The 18,593-nt window shown below is 47.6% G+C and overlaps 1 protein-coding gene across 1 annotated transcript in view; it reads right to left on the reverse strand.

Moving 5' to 3' along the window:
- The window catches only part of trdmt1 (tRNA aspartic acid methyltransferase 1), a gene marked incomplete at its 5' end in the record, with an annotated part of 41,568 nt that overhangs the window by 22,600 nt on the left and 375 nt on the right, over positions 1-18,593 (reverse strand). Inside the window, 3 exons of the mRNA XM_079575965.1 lie at positions 1,079-1,150; positions 2,730-2,806; positions 13,868-13,977. Coding sequence (XP_079432091.1) covers positions 1,079-1,150; positions 2,730-2,806; positions 13,868-13,977 — 259 coding nt within the window. The remainder of the gene's footprint in view (positions 1-1,078; positions 1,151-2,729; positions 2,807-13,867; positions 13,978-18,593) is intronic.

The raw sequence follows: 18,593 nt of genomic DNA on the forward strand, positions 1-18,593 counted from the left end.
GTTGTTCTGTCAAATGAAAAAAAAGGACTATGGGGCAGCAAGTTTCCTACAGCAAATATAGTGTATATATTTAAAAGGTGACTTTTTATTTTTTTGCCGAGGCATCAAATTGGTATTTAGAATCAAGTTTTCTTTTCAGTAATGAAATCGAGTTTGAAATGTTCGTATCGTGACAAACCTCTCTGAACCTGGCCCCTCATCATGCTCAAATTTATATAAAAAATATGTCAATAGTTTGTGCTGCGTTTGTGTTGTTTCGTACTGTAAAAATCTTTGTGCTGTTTCGTTGTTGAGATATTGATGATTGTTTGATTGCCCAGATCTGAGGTCACCCTGTACTTTATAAATCAACTGCTTCATCTACATCTGTGCTGTAGTGCTGGTTCGTTTTTTAAACTAACAATGCATCGGTTTTATAAAGCGCTTTTCTGGACACTCAAAGACGCTGTACATTGCATTATTCATTCACTCCATACTTGGTGGTAATTGTAGCTTCCCTACAATTGTAGCCACAACTGCCCTGGGGTAGACTGACGGAAGCAAGGCAACAACTCTCCGACCACCACCACACTCACTCACTCACTCACTCACTACATTCACCCAGGCTTCCTGGTGTTCCCATTTTATGGCGACTATTACAAACTTTAGAGCCTTGAGGCGTCCTTGCTCGTCCTCCTCTGAGGCACTTGTCAGAGGCAGCCGGCACACACTGCATGCAAAAAAAAAGAAAAACAGCACAAACAAAACTTTTTACAGCACAAACGATTGACATATTTTTTAATATAAATTTATGTTTAATGAGGGCCAACTTCTCACACTTCTTATCATTCCGTGCTTGAGCGTGGAGAACACACTTGACAGAGAGGTTTGAATCGCACATGGACTTTAGACTAAATCCTTTTCAGTTCCTGTCGACTAAAACTAAACTAAATCACAAAAACTTATCGACTTATAGAAATGACTAAAATGTCTGATTACAGCCGGCCCAGGCAGGTCACTGGACGGCTCAGGGCAAAGTGGAATGACCCCCCAGACTTCCCCCTCCTTCAGTGTGAAAAAAGGCCTCTTGGGCGATTACTTTGGGAGAAGATCCAGAACATACAGGAAGCTCTTGGTCCTTTGGTCCACAACATCGCGTTTCAAGCCCAATCTGCAAAGGCCAAAAGTCAGACCAAAGACTGGTAGTTGCATTTCAACATTCAAAGTTCACTTAAAGCCACACTGCGGAACATTCCGGGTTTTATGTTGCTACACAACATTATCAACAACTGTAGCAAAATGTGAAAGCTAAACAAACATGTCAGTGATACCAAGCAGGCTCCTAGTGCTCAGTTAGACATTGACAAAACCTCCAGTTGTCCCACTCAGAGCAAAGTAATGTGCCAGGCCTGAGGAGAGCTTTTGTTTTTTTTTACCAATAAACCGTATTAATGATGAAACAATAGTGCATCTCATGTGTCCATTTGTTATAGTTAAAGCTGCACTTCGGAATGTTTCTTTTGACAATTAGAATCAAATACAAGCATCTTTACAATGAGCGGCTCACATCCGACTGACTTGTTTCTTTGCTCCGAGTGGGACATCATCAGCATCAGCATCAAATATTGCTGTCAAACCAAATACAAGGTTTAAGGGACGACTTTTTTTTTTCTTCAAATTTCAGGTTTTGGGCTGGGACCAGATCTTGTGGTTCATAGCGCAGGCTGTAGAGCAGACGAGTGCGCAGACGGGTGGCGCTCCTTACAATCTTCAGTGTCATACCTGGTGCAAAAAGTGGGTAGGACAGGGGGGGGGACAGACTCGCATTGTCATGCTGTGTTGCCGCCCCCTCCCCATGCTTTCCCCAGACCGCTTCCCTTTTTAACACAGTGGATTTTGAGGGGTGGTTGTCCTGTTAACGCGTAACATGCATGATGCAGCGCGCACTGTTTAATAAAGATGGAAGAAATAAAAGTGTCCCTCTGCTGCTGCAGCCACTCGCTGCAGATCCAAGATGAGCGGACGGGGAAACACAGGCAGCAGCCTCGGCTACCTTTCTTTATTTAATTGATCAGAAACTGTCATATCGGCTGTGGAGGAGTTGCAGAGTTATGCAGTAGTTGCAAGAAAACTGTAGCTTATTGGAACATTTGAGTTACAGCTGCAGGATTCTTGGAGCGGCTGAATTGGAAAAAAAAAACAATGTAAAAAGGAAACACAATGCTTACTACAACGACCACCACTGATGCTCTTCAGTCATCAGGAGGTAAACACTGACAAAAGATGGAAATGTTGTCTCCTTAAAACTCAGATTAGACGTGGAGTTGTGGCACTTGAAGGCATGGTTTGTTTATGGAAAACTGTTGTGGTTTTGGTGTTAGGGGTGTGCGAGTTGATCTACAGCACCAAAGTAAGCCCGTGTGTAAGCTGCGCTCAAACAGACTTTTCAAGGCAACTTCACTTTTGTTTTTAATTTGATCCCCCTCTGTTTAAAAATATATAGAGGGGAATCATTCTGGACTCACCAGGCAACACCAGCCTAGAGCGCCCTCTAGCAGTGGTCAGTGTGAAAATATATATTTTGATATACGAGTTGCACCTCTGGCCAAACTATGAAAAAAGTGTGACTTATAGTCCGGAAAATAAGGTATAGGGTTTTATAACAGTGTAGTTGTTACCCAACTGGAACGTTCCGCAGTGTGGCTGTAACTACTACCGCGCCAGCATATAGTATTAGTGGGAGTAAGTACCTTGTGAAGGGCTGACAGGGCGGACTCATTAAAATCACATCAATAGATAATTGATTGAAGTCTTCGAGTGGAATGCCCTGAAAAGAGAGACAAACAGAACCATTTCAAACAGGGACATTCCAATCAAGTGGTAAAATAACAGCAACATGGGTCTAATGATTATCAGAACAAACAATGCAATGATAAAGTACTTGTGATGTGCTTCACTAAATTCAACTTTTTGAAGGGCTTTGTTAAGTGTATTATTAGCAGTAGTCAGTACAAATTCAAAAAATATGTAATTCTTCAAATACAGCACCACCGGGCCTCGATCAAGAGGCTGGGAGATAACCACAGCCAAGTATGTATGTATCCATCCATCCATCCATCCATCCATCCATCCATTTTCTTCCGCTTTATCCTGGGCCGGGTTGCGGGGGCAGCAGTCTCAGCAGAGATGCCCAAACTTCCTGATCCACGCACACTTCCTCCAGCTGTTCTGGGGGGACCCCGAGGCGACACCAGGCCAGCTCGGAGACATAGTCCCACCACCGTGCCCTGGACCTTCCATGAGGCCTTGTCCCACTTTGATTGATTGATTTATTGGTAAATCGGGAGCTTTGCCCCCCGACTCAGTTCCCTCTTCACCACGACAGTCCGATACAGCGACCGCATCACTGCTGATGCCGCACCAATCTGTCTATCGATTTCACGCTCTATCCGTCCCTCACTCGTGAACAAGACCCCGAGATACTTGAACTCCTCCACTTGAGGTAAGGACTCCCCACCGACCTGTAGAGGGGAAGCCACCTTTTTCCGGTGGAAAACCATGGCCTCAGATTTGGAGGTGCTGATCCTCATCCCGGCCACTACACCCTCGGCTGCAAACCGCCCCAGAGCAGCTGAAGGTCCTGATTTGTTGAGGCCAACAGAACAACATCGTCCGCAAACAGCAGAGATGAGATCCTGAGGCTCCCAAACCGGACACCCTCCGGCCCGTGGCTGCGCCTAGAAATTCTGTTCCAAAAGGTAATGAACAGAACCGGTGACAAAGGGCAGCAATGGCGGAGACCAACACGCACCAGGAACAGGTCTGACTAACTGCCAGCAATGCGAACCAAGCTCCTGCTGCTCATACAGGGAACGGACAGCCCTTAGCAGAGGGCCCCGGACCCCATACTCCCGGAGCACCCCCCACAGGGCACCACGAGGGACATGGTCGAACGCTTTCTCCAGATCCACAAAACACATGTGGACTGGTTAGTCGAACTCCTACGAACCCTCGAGCACCCAATGAAGGGTATAGAGCTGGTCCAGTGTGCCACGACCAGGACGAAAACCAAATTGTTCCTCCTGAATCCAAGGTTGGACTATCGGCCGGATCCTCCTCTCCAGCACCCTGGAGTAGACCTTACCGGGGAGGCTAAGGAGGGTGATTCCTCTGTAATTGGAACACACCCTCCGATCCCCCTTTTTAAAGAGAGGGACCACCACCCCGGCCTGCCAATCCAGGGGCACTGTCCCCGACCGCCACGCGATGTTGCAGAGACGTGTCAGTCAAGACAGTCCTACAACATCCAGCGACTTCAGGTACTCAGGACAAATCTCATCCACCCCCGGAGCCTTGCCATGAGGAGCTTTCTCACCACTTCGGTCACTTCAGCTTGGGTGATGGGTGAGCCCACCTCCGAGTCCCCAGCCTCTGCTTCCTCATCGGAAGACGTGACGGTGGTGAGGAGATCCTCGAAGTACTCCTTCCACCGCCCGACAACATCCCCAGTCGAGGTCAGCAGCCCCCCACCCGCACTGTAAACAGTGCTGGTGAAGCATTGCTTCCCCCTCCTGAGGCGCCGGATGGTTTGCCAGAATCTCCTCGAGGCCGACCGATAGTCCTCCTCCATGGCGTCTCCGAACTCCTCCCGGACCCGAGTTTTTGCCTCTGCGACCGCCCGAGCTGCAGCACGCTTGGCCTGCCGGTACCTCTCAGCTGCCTCAGGAGTCCCACAAGCCAACAAGGCAAGGTAGGACTCCTTCTTCAGCTTGACGGCATCCCTTACTTCCGGGCGCCACCACCGGGTTCGGGGATTGCCGCCGCGACAGGCACCAGAGACCTTACGGCCACAACTGCGAGCAGCCGCATCGACAATGGAGGAGGAGAACAGAGTCCACTCGGACTCCATGTCCCCAACCTCCCTCGGAATCCGGGTGAAGCTCTTCCGGAGGTGGGAGCTGAAGACCCCACTGACAGAGGGATCTGCCAGACGTTCCCAATAGACCCTCACAACACGCCTGGTTCTGCCAGGTCTGACCGGCTTCCTCCCCTGCCGGCGGATCCAGCTCACCAGGTGGTGATCGGTTGACAGCTCAGCCCCTCTCTTCACCCGAGTGTCCGAGACACGCGGCCGGAGATCAGAATAGGGTGTCCTGGTGCCACGTGCCCTTGTGGACACCATTGTGCTCGAACATGGTGTTTGTTATGGACAAACCGCGACTAGCACAGAAGTCCAACAGAACACCACTCGGGTTCAGATCGGGTAGGCCGTTCTTCCCAATAACTCCCGTCCAGGTCTCACTGTCATTACCCACATGGGCGTTGAAGTCCCCCAGTAGAACAATGGAGTCCCCAGTCGGAGCACCATCTAGTACCCCTCCCAGGGACTCCAAGAAGGCCGGGTACTCTGCACCGATGTTGGGCCCGTAGGCCGAGACAACGGTGAGAGACCTGTCCCCAACCCGAAGGCGTAGGGACGTGACCCTCTCGTCTACCGGGGTGAACTCCAACACGTGACGGCTGAGCTGGGGGGATATGAGCAAATCCACCCCGGCCCAGCGTCTCTCCCCGCGGGCAACTCCAGAAAAATGAGAGAGTCCAGCCTCCCTCCAGGAGTTGGGATCCGGAACCCAAGCTGTGCGTGGAGGTGAGCCAGACTATATCAAGCCGGTATCTCTCAACCTCCCGCACAAGCTCAGGCTCCTTGGTTGTGCTTGGTTAAAGCTGCCCTAAGCGCTGCCTTTTCGAATTTGTTTTGTCAGTAGGTGCCCTCCTCACCTGGCTTTCCCACCTCACCCACGCCCCTCACTCCCCTCCACCAGACCACCTTTCATGTAAGTCTCTTTTTTGGAATTTAGAATTAAGTTTACAATGCAGAAATTTCCATTTTTTGGAGAAAAAAAAGTGCTTTCTGTAATCATGGGGAGAAAAGAGACCCGAAGGCTGTCGTAGATGTTGAATTATTAAACAAACGGACATTTGATGAGTGTCTCAGCTGCATCAGAGCAGGTCGGTCAGATGTTTATCAGTTCACCATCTTTTGTAAATGTTCTCTCATAATGAAAATCTGACTGTGTTAGCCAATAACTGTTGCAGCTTCTATTGCTTCAAACATGTACAATCTCTCCATGTGTTTGTGTTCACATGGTGGGGGCAGGTGAGGCGTGTGGTGCGGGGTGTGCTGTGAGGCAGGGGTGGTGCGGTGCCAGTCTCCTGCGGTGCAAAGCTCACTTATTGTTTGCAAATGTGACGCATCTAGCAATGCAATGTGGGAATGCAACTATACCGGACCGGCAAAACAGGGAAGCTTATAGTATCTTTAAGGCGGGGTTAATAGGTTAAAGGTGCATTATGGAACTTTTCATTTGTGCATATTTGACTCGTAAATGCTGACCACTCATACAATGACTGGGTCACAAAAACATAAATTACGCACAAGTAAAACATGTTTTTTCTTCTGAAGAAACAGAAGAAGAACCAGAAGAAACAGAAGAGGAACCAAAAGAAGAAACAGAAGAGGAAGAAACAGAAGCAGAAGAGCCAGAAGAAGAAGAACCGGAAGAGGAAGGGTTGAGCAGATTGGCAAGAGGTCTACACCCAAACCGGATGTGCGTCAGCGTCCGCCATGATAAGAAGTGTCCAAAAAGGGCTGTCAGTTAGGAAGGAGGGAAAGGAGCCTATGCGTCCAATCATGTTTACTTTAGGATAGGGACCTCTGGTGGTTCCTCACCGGCGATTAGGAGCTATGTGTTATCTCATAAGCCAACGCGCTTATGTGCAACCACTGTTGATTGAAAGGCGCACGTTTAATTAAATAAATAAATACGATTCTGCACAAGCCAAACTTGACAAAATAACTGGTAGAGTCACCACAGCTCAGTCACTGTTTTAAAGAGCACCAAATGGATCAATTTGAAGAGCAGACCTCACTGTGTGTTAGTGACCTCACTGTGTGTTAATGACCTCACAGTGTGTTAATGACCTCATTGTGTGTTAGTGACCTCACGGTGTGTTAGTGACGTCACGGTGTGTTAGTGACCTCACGGTGTATTAATGACCTCACTGTGTGTTAATGACCTCACAGTGTGTTAATGACCTCACTGTGCATTAGTGACCTCACTGTGCGTTAGTGACCTCACTGTGCGTTAGTGACCTCACTGTGTGTTAATGACCTCACTGTGTGTTAGTGACCTCACAGTGTGTTAATGACCTCACTGTGCATTAGTGACCTCACTGTGCGTTAGTGACCTCACTGTGTGTTAATGACCTCACAGTGTGTTAATGACCTCACGGTGTGTTAGTGACCTCACGGTGTGTTAGTGACCTCACGGTGTGTTAGTGACGTCACGGTGTGTTAGTGACCTCACGGTGTGTTAGTGACCTCACGGTGTGTTAGTGACATCATGGTGTGTTAGTGACCTCACGGTGTGTTAGTGACCTCACTGTGTGTTAATGCCCTCACTGTGTGCTAGTGACCTCACTGTGGGTTAGTGACCTCACTGTGTGTTAATGACCTCACTGTGTGTTAATGACCTCACTGTGTGTTAATGACCTCACAGTGTGTTAGTGACCTCACAGTGTGTTAGTGACCTCACTGTGTGTTAGTGACCTCACAGTGTGTTAATGACCTCACAGTGTGTTAATGACCTCACTGTGTGCTAGTGACCTCACTGTGTGTTAGTGACCTCACTGTGTGTTAGTGACCTCACAGTGTGTTAATGACCTCACTGTGCGTTAGTGACCTCACTGTGCGTTAGTGACCTCACTGTGCGTTAGTGACCTCACTGTGCGTTAGTGACCTCACTGTGTGTTAATGACCTCACTGTGTGTTAATGACCTCATTGTGTGTTAATGACCTCACAGTGTGTTAATGACCTCACTGTGTGTTAGTGACCTCACTGTGTGTTAGTGACCTCACTGTGCGTTAGTGACCTCACTGTGCGTTAGTGACCTCACTGTGCGTTAATGACCTCACTGTGCGTTAATGACCTCACAGTGTGTTAGTGACGTCATGGTGTGTTAGTGACCTCACGGTGTGTTAGTGACCTCACGGTGTGTTAGTGACGTCATGGTGTGTTAGTGACCTCACGGTGTGTTAATGACCTCACTGTGTGTTAATGACCTCACTGTGTGTTAATGACCTCACTGTGTGTTAGTGACCTCACTGTGTGTTAGTGACCTCACAGTGTGTTAATGACCTCACTGTGCATTAGTGACCTCACTGTGCGTTAGTGACCTCACTGTGTGTTAGTGACCTCACTGTGTGTTAATGACCTCACAGTGTGTTAATGACCTCACAGTGTGTTAATGACCTCACGGTGTGTTAGTGACCTCACGGTGTGTTAGTGACCTCACTGTGTGTTAGTGACCTCACTGTGTGTTAGTGACGTCACGGTGTGTTAGTGACCTCACGGTGTGTTAGTGACCTCACGGTGTGTTAGTGACCTCACGGTGTGTTAGTGACCTCACGGTGTGTTAGTGACGTCATGGTGTGTTAGTGACCTCACTGTGTGTTAGTGACCTCACAGTGTGTTAATGACCTCACTGTGCGTTAGTGACCTCACTGTGTGCTAGTGACCTCACTGTGTGCTAGTGACCTCACTGTGTGTTAATGACCTCATTGTGTGTTAGTGACCTCACGGTGTGTTAGTGACCTCACGGTGTGTTAGTGACGTCACGGTGTGTTAGTGACCTCACGGTGTGTTAATGACCTCACTGTGTGTTAATGACCTCACTGTGTGTTAATGACCTCACTGTGTGTTAGTGACCTCACAGTGCATTAGTGACCTCACTGTGCATTAGTGACCTCACTGTGCGTTAGTGACCTCACTGTGCGTTAGTGACCTCACTGTGTGTTAGTGACCTTACAGTGTGTTAATGACCTCACTGTGTGTTAATGACCTCACTGTGCATTAGTGACCTCACTGTGCGTTAGTGACCTCACTGTGTGTTAGTGACCTCACTGTGTGTTAATGACCTCACTGTGTGTTAATGACCTCACAGTGTGTTAATGACCTCATTGTGTGTTAGTGACCTCACGGTGTGTTAGTGACCTCACGGTGTGTTAGTGACCTCATGGTGTGTTAGTGACCTCACGGTGTGTTAGTGACCTCACGGTGTGTTAGTGACGTCATGGTGTGTTAGTGACGTCATGGTGTGTTAGTGACCTCATGGTGTGTTAGTGACCTCACGGTGTGTTAGTGACCTCATGGTGTGTTAGTGACCTCACGGTGTGTTAGTGACGTCATGGTGTGTTAGTGACCTCACGGTGTGTTAATGACCTCACTGTGTGTTAATGACCTCACTGTGTGTTAATGACCTCACTGTGTGTTAGTGACCTCACAGTGTGTTAGTGACCTCACAGTGTGTTAATGACCTCAATGTGTGTTAGTGACCTCACTGTGCGTTAGTGACCTCACTGTGGGTTAGTGACCTCACTGTGTGTTAGTGACCTCACGGTGTGTTAGTGACGTTATGGTGTGTTAATGACCTCACTGTGTGTTAGTGACCTCACTGTGTGTTAATGACCTCACTGTGCATTAGTGACCTCACTGTGCGTTAGTGACCTCACTGTGCGTTAGTGACCTCACTGTGCGTTAGTGACCTCACTGTGTGTTAGTGACCTCACTGTGTGTTAGTGCCCTCACTGTGTGTTAGTGACCTCACTGTGTGTTAATGACCTCACTGTGTGTTAATGACCTCACAGTGTGTTAATGACCTCATTGTGTGTTAGTGACCTCACTGTGTGTTAGTGACCTCACGGTGTGTTAGTGACGTCATGGTGTGTTAGTGACCTCACGGTGTGTTAGTGACCTCACGGTGTGTTAGTGACCTCACTGTGTGTTAGTGACCTCACGGTGTGTTAGTGACCTCACGGTGTGTTAGTGACCTCATGGTGTGTTAGTGACCTCATGGTGTGTTAGTGACCTCACTGTGTGTTAGTGACCTCACTGTGTGTTAGTGACCTCACGGTGTGTTAGTGACCTCATGGTGTGTTAGTGACCTCACGGTGTGTTAGTGACCTCATGGTGTGTTAGTGACCTCATGGTGTGTTAGTGACCTCATGGTGTGTTAGTGACCTCACTGTGTGTTAGTGACCTCACTGTGTGTTAGTGACCTCACGGTGTGTTAGTGACCTCACGGTGTGTTAGTGACCTCACGGTGTGTTAGTGACCTCACTGTGTGTTAGTGACCTCACGGTGTGTTAGTGACCTCATGGTGTGTTAGTGACCTCACGGTGTGTTAGTGACCTCATGGTGTGTTAGTGACCTCACTGTGTGTTAGTGACCTCACTGTGTGTTAGTGACCTCATGGTGTGTTAGTGACCTCACGGTGTGTTAGTGACCTCATGGTGTGCTAGTGACCTCACGGTGTGTTAGTGACCTCACTGTGTGTTAGTGACCTCATGGTGTGTTAGTGACCTCACGGTGTGTTAGTGACCTCACGGTGTGTTAGTGACCTCACTGTGTGTTAGTGACCTCATGGTGTGTTAGTGACCTCACTGTGTGTTAGTGACCTCACTGTGTGTTAGTGACCTCACTGTGTGTTAGTGACCTCACTGTGTGTTAATGACCTCATGGTGTGTTAGTGACCTCATGGTGTGTTAGTGACATCACTGTGTGTTAGTGACCTCACTGTGTGTTAGTGACACAATTACATTTACATGAAATTACATAGAAGTCAAACTTTTGAACAAACAGTTTCCGAGTAAAACAAAGGCAGGAAAAGTTGCATACAAGAAAAAGGTGGAGGAGAAGTTCTGTAATGGTAATGTTAAGGAAGCCTGGAGGGGCCTCAACCTAATGATGGGACGAGAGCAAGGGAAAGCACACATACATCACACTGATCCCTTGGCTTTTGCAAATGAACTTAACATCTTCTTCTCACGTTATGATCAACAACAGGATCTGCCTGCACCACTTATCCAGCGTGAGGACGTCGCATCGTTTAAGATCATGAAGAACGACGTTGTGGCTGCCTTCAAGAGTGTGAACCCGCACAAAGCCAAGGGACCAGACGGACTGGGAGGAAGGATTTTAAGACACTGTGCCCAGCAGCTTGGGGAAGTCTTCACCAAACCTTTCCAGCTTTTTATGGACACCAGGTTTGTTCCAGCTGTGTGGAAAACCTCCACCTTAATCCCTCTTCCCAAGACTGCAAGAGCCAAGGACATGAAAGACTTCAGGCCCATTGCCCTGACCCCCATACTTAGTAAGTGTATGGAGAGAGTCATATGCAACCATCTAAAGCTGACGCTTCAGGGACATTTGGACCCTCTACAATTTGCATATAGGGCCAAAAGGGGGGTTGAAGACGCCAGCTTGACTCTCATCCAGACAGTGACTGAACACCTCAACAAACCTAAGTCTTGGGTGCGCATTCTGTTCATGGACTTCTCGTCCGCATCCAACACAGTAACATAAACACACTGCTCACACGCTTGACTCATCTCAGGGTAAACTCCACCATTATTCAGTGGCTGAAGGAGTTTCTTTACAGCAGACCCCAAAGAGTCAAAGTTAATAATGTGATGTCTGACAGTTTAACGCTAAACACAGGTCTGCCTCAAGGGGGCATATTATCGCCCTTGTTATTTTCAATATACACAAATGAAATCAGATATGACACAAACATTTTAACCTTAATCAAATATGTTGATGACATGGCATTGGTTGCACGTCTCACCAACATTGACTCGGTGGCTCACTATGTAAACTCGACAGTCGAGCTTATGAAATGGTTCCGGGACAGTAACCTTCAACTTAACGTAAACAAGACAAAAGAAATGTGCTTCAGCAGCCAAAGGAAACTGGAGCCGTCAAACCCAATGTTCGAACCACTTCAGTTAAACGGACACGATGTAGAGCAAGTGACTCATTCAAGTATTTAGGAACAATTTTTGACAATTCTTTCACATTTAACGAACATGTTGACTGTGTTTACAAGAAAGCTCAGCAAAGGCTTTTCCTGCTGCGTCAGCTGAGAGGTTTGGAAGTTAGTGACCTAATCTTAATAAGGGTTTATCAGTGTTTATTGATTATTCTCTTAAGCTTTATTAAGCAAGAAAATCCACAACAGAGCGTACTGATATTTAACATAGTCTCTTGGTTTGGTCATTTGACTGTCAAAAACAAAAACTTGTCAGAGTTGTTAAACAGGGCAGTAAAATAACAGGCCAAGAACAAACCAGTTTATCTCAGCATTATAGTAAAGCAGTCGTGTCTGTATTAAGATCACAGATGGCGATAGCCGCCCATTGTCCCATCACTTTGAGCTCCTTCCATCAGGGCAGAGATACAGACTTCCTTGTGCCAAGAAAAATGTGTACAGGAATTCTTTTGTTCCCTTTGCCATCAAGGAGCTAAATAAGTTGTAAGTATTAATGTCGTTCAGTCAGTCTGTTCCTTTTTCCTTTCCTTAATGAAGTGTACCTGCTGCTGCTGTGTCTGCAGTGAACTGATTTTATAATGAACTGATTTTATTATGTACATTGCTGGGCAAATGTATTAGAATGTATGAGCAAGCCAAAGGCAAATTTCTGCCATCATTGTGCATGGTAGACAATAAAGTTTTTTCCATTCTATTCTATTCTATTCTATTCTAAAGTCAGTGGCTGCAGTAGGAGTGTTTTTTGTAGTCCAATACTATATGGGTGATGTAGTTTTTTCTGAAACAGCTGTTGGTGATGTCACTTCCTCCGTTGTTTCTGCCCTGGGTGAGGACAGTCGGATTGGGCAAACAGCTCTGGAGCTCTAGTTTCAAACTGAAGAGGGATCGTATGCTCCGTCCACACCAAACTCAATTTGGGCGTCAAAAACGCGCGTCACGCCCGTTGTTGGACGCCTGTGCTTATTGAAGTCAGACGCTCGTCACCAAGCGTCAAGACGCTCTCGACGCGCGTCAAGAGAAGAGCGTCGTCGTGGAGCGCGTTGGGAGGAGCATCTCTGTTGCCGTTGTCAGTTATCAGTTATCAACATGGATGACATAGAGAGAGTGGCTTGGCTTTTATTGCTTCATAAAGCCAGACAACGTCGTCTACGGGCTCGTCGGCGCCGTGTCTGGATTCATGAGATCGTCCGAAGGCGTTCTCAGTTTGGCGAGTTTCACCATTTGCTCCAGGAGCTGCGCTCGGACGAGAGTCGCTTTCAACGGTACTTCCGCCGCTTTTAATCCTGGTGTTTAGATAAAGAAGCACTGATGTGTCTTTCTAAAAAGAAAAAGTCCCAGAGCGGCTGTAGCTCCGGTTCACAAAGAAGCTAAACGTCCGTGACTTGTGACTTGTTTACACCTGTGGGGCTGGCGTAGAATCTGCCCCGGTGGCTCAGCTACAACGTGCGTCACTATGGGGAGAAAGCTCCTGATTGGTCGACGCTCGCGAATTTCGCCAAAAAGTTCAACATTTCCCAACTCGAGCGTCGGCCGCGCTCGACGCCCTGGAGGCGTCAAACGCTCACCAAGCGCGAAAAACCTCAAAACGCGCCGCAGAGGAGGCGCGTGACGCGCTGCGGGACCTCCTGACGCCCCCCGGAGGCGCGTCCTCCATGTATTTTAAATGTAAACCTGACGCTTTGGAGGCGCCAAATCGAGTTTGGTGTGGACGGAGCATAACAGTTGGCCTTATCACGTCATAAGGCTTAGGAGCTAGGATAAGGACATAGGAGCTACGTATTAGAGGAATTCAGACGCAACCGAAGAAACAGAAGAAGAAGATACAGAAGAGGAAGTAAAAGAAGAGGAACAGGAAGAAGATACAGAAGAGGAAGTAAAAGAAGAGGAACAGGAAGAAGATACAGAAGAGGAAGAATCAGAAGAGGAAGAAAACAGAAGAAGAAACAGAATGACCTGTTGATACAGTGTTTGAGATGGTTATTTCTGAGTCTGGACCCACCTCAATGGACTTGCTCCACAGAGGCGTGCCGGGGAAGTTGTGCTGGTAGATCTGGTTGGCTGTGGTGTTGATGTCCACAGCAGCCACCACCTGAGCAGGAACGGTGCAGTCTGAAGACGAGACACACTGTAGATCAGCTGATCACAAGCTCACAAACTAATATGACTAAGAGATATAACAATGGCTATAGTGGTGGAACAGTGTCTGGTTTGTCCTCCTTTAGTATATTGTGAAGTCATTTGCTCAGTCATTTGTAGGGGAAAATACAGTGCATGCAACTGTAAAGCATTTTGATCAATTTCATGAACTCACAAGCTTGTGTTAGCATTTCTGCGACAGTGACCCTTCCTACATTAAAATAGAAACAATCGCAAGCCATTGTCAACTAAAAGCTCATTCAACAGGACAAGTCTGCTCTGGTTTTCAAGCGGGTCAAGCGTGTGACCGGAGGAGCAGGGGCACCGCAGGTCAGACACGTATTTGGGAGTCGGATCATGCAAGGCTCTAAAAGTCAAAACTAAGATTTTAAATTCAATTCGAATGTTGATTGGGAGCCAGTGCAGAGTATAAAATGGGAATAATGTGTGTTTATCTGCTAGATCTGGTTAAAAACTGCACTGCAGCATTTTCTGAACCATTTGAAGACGATTCAGGGCGGATTTGTAGGGAGTTACAATACAATGTCTCAAATGGCTTTCAAGCGAAAAAGATTAGTCCCAGAAATGCAGTTGATTAGCCATTTGCAGCCTAAAACCACATTGGGAGAAGGTGTGCACGGGGCTCAAAGTGCACTGCCAACCCACAAAAGGACATTATACCACATAAACAAAAACTTAAAGGAACAGGCCACCGTTTTTCCACACTGAGATATGTTCTTACCTGAGCTTAGACGAGTTGATGCGCACCTGTCTGGTTTTTGTGTGTGTGCTCAGTCACGCAAAACGACCAAAGATGTTGTTAGCATTTGGCCTCTCCCAGTGTATTCCTATAGCTCCAAACGGGGGTGAAGTTGGAAGCGACCACGCTCTTCCACGGGCACAAAGACCAGACAGGTACGTATCAACTCGTCTAAGCTCAGGTAAGAAATATCTCAGTATGGAAAAACAGTGGCCTGTTTCTTTAAAGAGTAACTAAACACCAAATCCACTTTTTTTTGCTGATAAACGGTCTAAATGGTTGTTGAATAGAGTTAGCTACATGTCCCAGTCAATATGTTGACATTTGGTGCAAACTTGTTCAAAATCTCACTTTTGTGTCTAAAACCGCAGGGTTAGCGCCTCTACTGGTTTCACGCAGCAACTACATTTGATATTTTGTGGTTGGAGGAGAGTGTGTCCACGGCGTCCACAAAACGTCATCAGTTCTGCCCGTGGTTCTGCCTCTGTGCCTCTGTGGCCCCGCCCACACACGCCTCCGCCTCCGTCACGTAGCAACCAGGACATGCGTCGCGCAGTCAAACCAGTAGATGGCGCCCCTGCGATGCTCACACTTGGGCTGAGGTGGTGTAGAGGAATAAATCCCTTAGAAAAGCTACTGTGCGATGCTCTCTCTCTGTTCGCAGTCACTGACAGCGAGCGAGTAGATCTTTTTTTTTTTTTTTTCGTAGGATACTAGTGATGCGCGGGTTGCGGGTTCCACCGTCGTCTTTACAGCAGGTTTTTGGCGTAAATATACGTCGGATTTTCATAAAACAAGCAGCGTTTTGCAGCTTGTGATCCAGAGAACGCTTTTGTGGAGCTCATGTCTCCTGTTTTCCACCGTATGTGCGACTGTGTGTGACTTCGCGTTAGGCCGACCTCTGCTCTCTTCCTCTCTCCCTCTTGCCCAGCGCTCTTCGGAGGGAGAGAGAGAGAGAGAGCGATGACACGCCGGTGCTGTTCATACGGATCATATTTGTAACGCGTAATATTTAATGGTTCCGGGGGCGGGGCGGGTTGTAAAAATAGAACAACGTTGCGGGGCGGGCTGGGTCGGGTTAGAACCTGCTCCAAATGCGGGACCCGCGGGTTGAAAAAAAACCCTGACCCGCGCATCACTAGTTGCTACATCAAGCAATCACAAGTCATGAGAAAGTACCAACTCTCCTACGAAAAAATAAACCTTGCGCACAGTGGTGACAGCGGTAACAGCCGTCTGTCAGTCCTGTCAGATCGAGGGGCGTGGTCTGAGACTGTCACCAGAGCAGACCCCGCCCACACACTCACCCCCCTCGTCTCCCCAAAGCCTCCGAGACCACCCCTTTCTCAGCACTTTTTGACTGTGTTTGTGGGTGGGGAAAGGCTCTGCCACGCCCATTTAGTTGCACTTTAAGGGCCAAATACTGTACAATAAAAAAAACATAATAAAAAAATTTAAGTGTCTTGTTTAAAGTGATCACACCTTGTGCAAAGAAACTGTTAAAATGGAGATCAGTAGAGCATTGGATCATAGCAGTTTATGATCGACTGTATCAAAAGCTACTGACAGATCAAGCAGCCGGATCCAAATTGAGCACAGTCAGCAGCCATTCGGATGTCACTAACTAAAATAAATCAGGTGCAGGCCTTTAATAGGACTTGAACTGATGGACAACAACAATGGACGAGGATAGTGCTTCTCTTTGGTCCTCGTGGCGGGAAGCTGATATACCAACAATTATTTATAATGAGGTAAACCCAATGTACATTAGGATTACGCTCAGGCTGTTGACTCAGCAAGAAAGTAATAAGAATAAGAAAGTAGAAAGTAATAAGCCTACTGGGTATTTTCTTCACTTGTGAGTATAATACCCATTCTCTCCATCATGGACCAGGACCAGGCTGTTAATAGGAGTCCACAAGATCTCAAAGTGTTTAGAGCAGTTTAGAGTTTTCCTACAGGTGCTCATCATATAACTAGAATATCATGAAAAAGTGCATTTGCTTCTGTTATTCAACTTAAACTGTGAAACTAATACATGATATAGACTCATGACATGCAAAGTGACACATGGCAAGCCTTTGATTGTTAGAATTGTGATGATTATGGCTTACAGTACATTTTTTACAATGATGTAATTTTCTGGGGTTAATAGGCTGTATGCACAGTTTCCACATGTGACGTCTTTCTGGACAGTCTGCCAGACACTTCCTGTCAGCGATCGTTTACATTCACAATTAGCAGGTCCCACACAAATATAGAGATAGCTCAGGATCTGGTTAAGGACAACGAGTTACTGATGGAGTCACAGCAACGTGTTACAAACATCATGTTCACTGTGAATCCAGCCCCAAAGGAAACGCCAGCGGTCGTAAGGGGCGGAGCTTTTATCTTAGAGCAAAAGGCTAGTGTTAAAAAATGATAATATAGCATGTAAACAAGTCAGGTAAGTCAGACCTGTTCCCGGTGCGTGTTGGTCTCCTCAGGGCTGCCCTTTGTCTGCCTCAGAATCTCATCTCTGCTGTTTGCGGATGATGTTGTTCTGTTGGCCTCAACGAACCAGGACCTTCAGCTGCTCTGGGGCGGTTTGCAGCCGAGTGTGTAGCGGCCGGGATGAGAATCAGCACCTCCAAATCTGAGGCCATGGTTCTCCACCGGAAAAAGGTGGCTTCCCCTCTTCAGGTCGGTGGGGAGTCCTTGCCTCAAGTGGAGGAGTTCAAGTATCTCGGGGTCTTGTTCACGAGTGAGGGACGGATGGAGCGTGAGATGGACAGACGGATCGGTGCGGCGTCAGCAGTGATGCGGTCGCTGTATCGGTCTGTCGTGGTGAAGAGGGAGCTGAGTCGGGGCAAAGCTCTCGATTTACCGATCGATCTACGTTCCCACCCTCACCTATGGTCATGAGATTTGGGTCATGACCGAAAGGACAAGATCGCGAATACAAGCGGCCAAAATGAGTTTCCTTCGCAGGGTGGCTGGGCGCACCCTCCGAGATCGGGTGAGGAGCTCAGTTACCCGGGAGGAGCTCGGAGTAGAGTCGCTGCTCCTTCACGTCGAAAGGAGCAGCTGAGGTGGCTCGGGCATCTGTTCCGGATGCCTCCTGGTCGCCTCCCGCGGGAGGTGTTCCAGGCATGTCCTAGTGGGACAAGGCCTCGTGGAAGGCCCAGGACACGGTGGTGGGACTATGTCTCCGAGCTGGCCTGGTGTCGCCTCGGGGTCCCCCCAGAACAGCTGGAGGAGGTGCGTGTGGATCGGGAAGTCTGGGCATCCCTGCTGAGACTGCTGCCCCCGCGACCCGGCCCCGGATAAAGCGGAAGAAAATGGATGGATGGATGGAACAAGTCAATATTATTTAAACTAACAGGACGATTCTGTTTTGCGCAGGCTCGTTCAAAACGTTGCACTAGTTTTGTTTTTTATTTTGTGTTAGCCGCGTTAGCCTCAAGACAAAAACATCCACCGTTATGAACACAGAGTTTCCTCCAGTGAAGTCGTTCCGTCTCATGTAATATTTTCTAACCTGCTCTAGTCACATCTGAACTTTTACTCGCTGTCCTTTACCAATCTTATGGTATTGCTTCATTTCTGTGGGACCTGCTCATTTTTAGTGGAAGAGAGAGCGGACAGGAAGGACAGCGTCTGGCTGACTGTCCAGGCGGAAATCACGTGGGGTCACTGTGCATATGGCCCATTCGGGGTTTTTACAAGCTGAGCCATAATTATCAAAATGAAAACAAATACATATCTCACTTTGCATGTAATGAGTCTATATCATACATTAGTTTCACAGTTTACGTTGAATTACAGAAGTAAATGCACTTTTTCATTA

The sequence above is a fragment of the Gobius niger genome, assembly GCF_951799975.1.
Source record: "Gobius niger genome assembly, chromosome: 18".
In the NCBI taxonomy this organism is placed as follows: domain Eukaryota; kingdom Metazoa; phylum Chordata; class Actinopteri; order Gobiiformes; family Gobiidae; genus Gobius; species Gobius niger.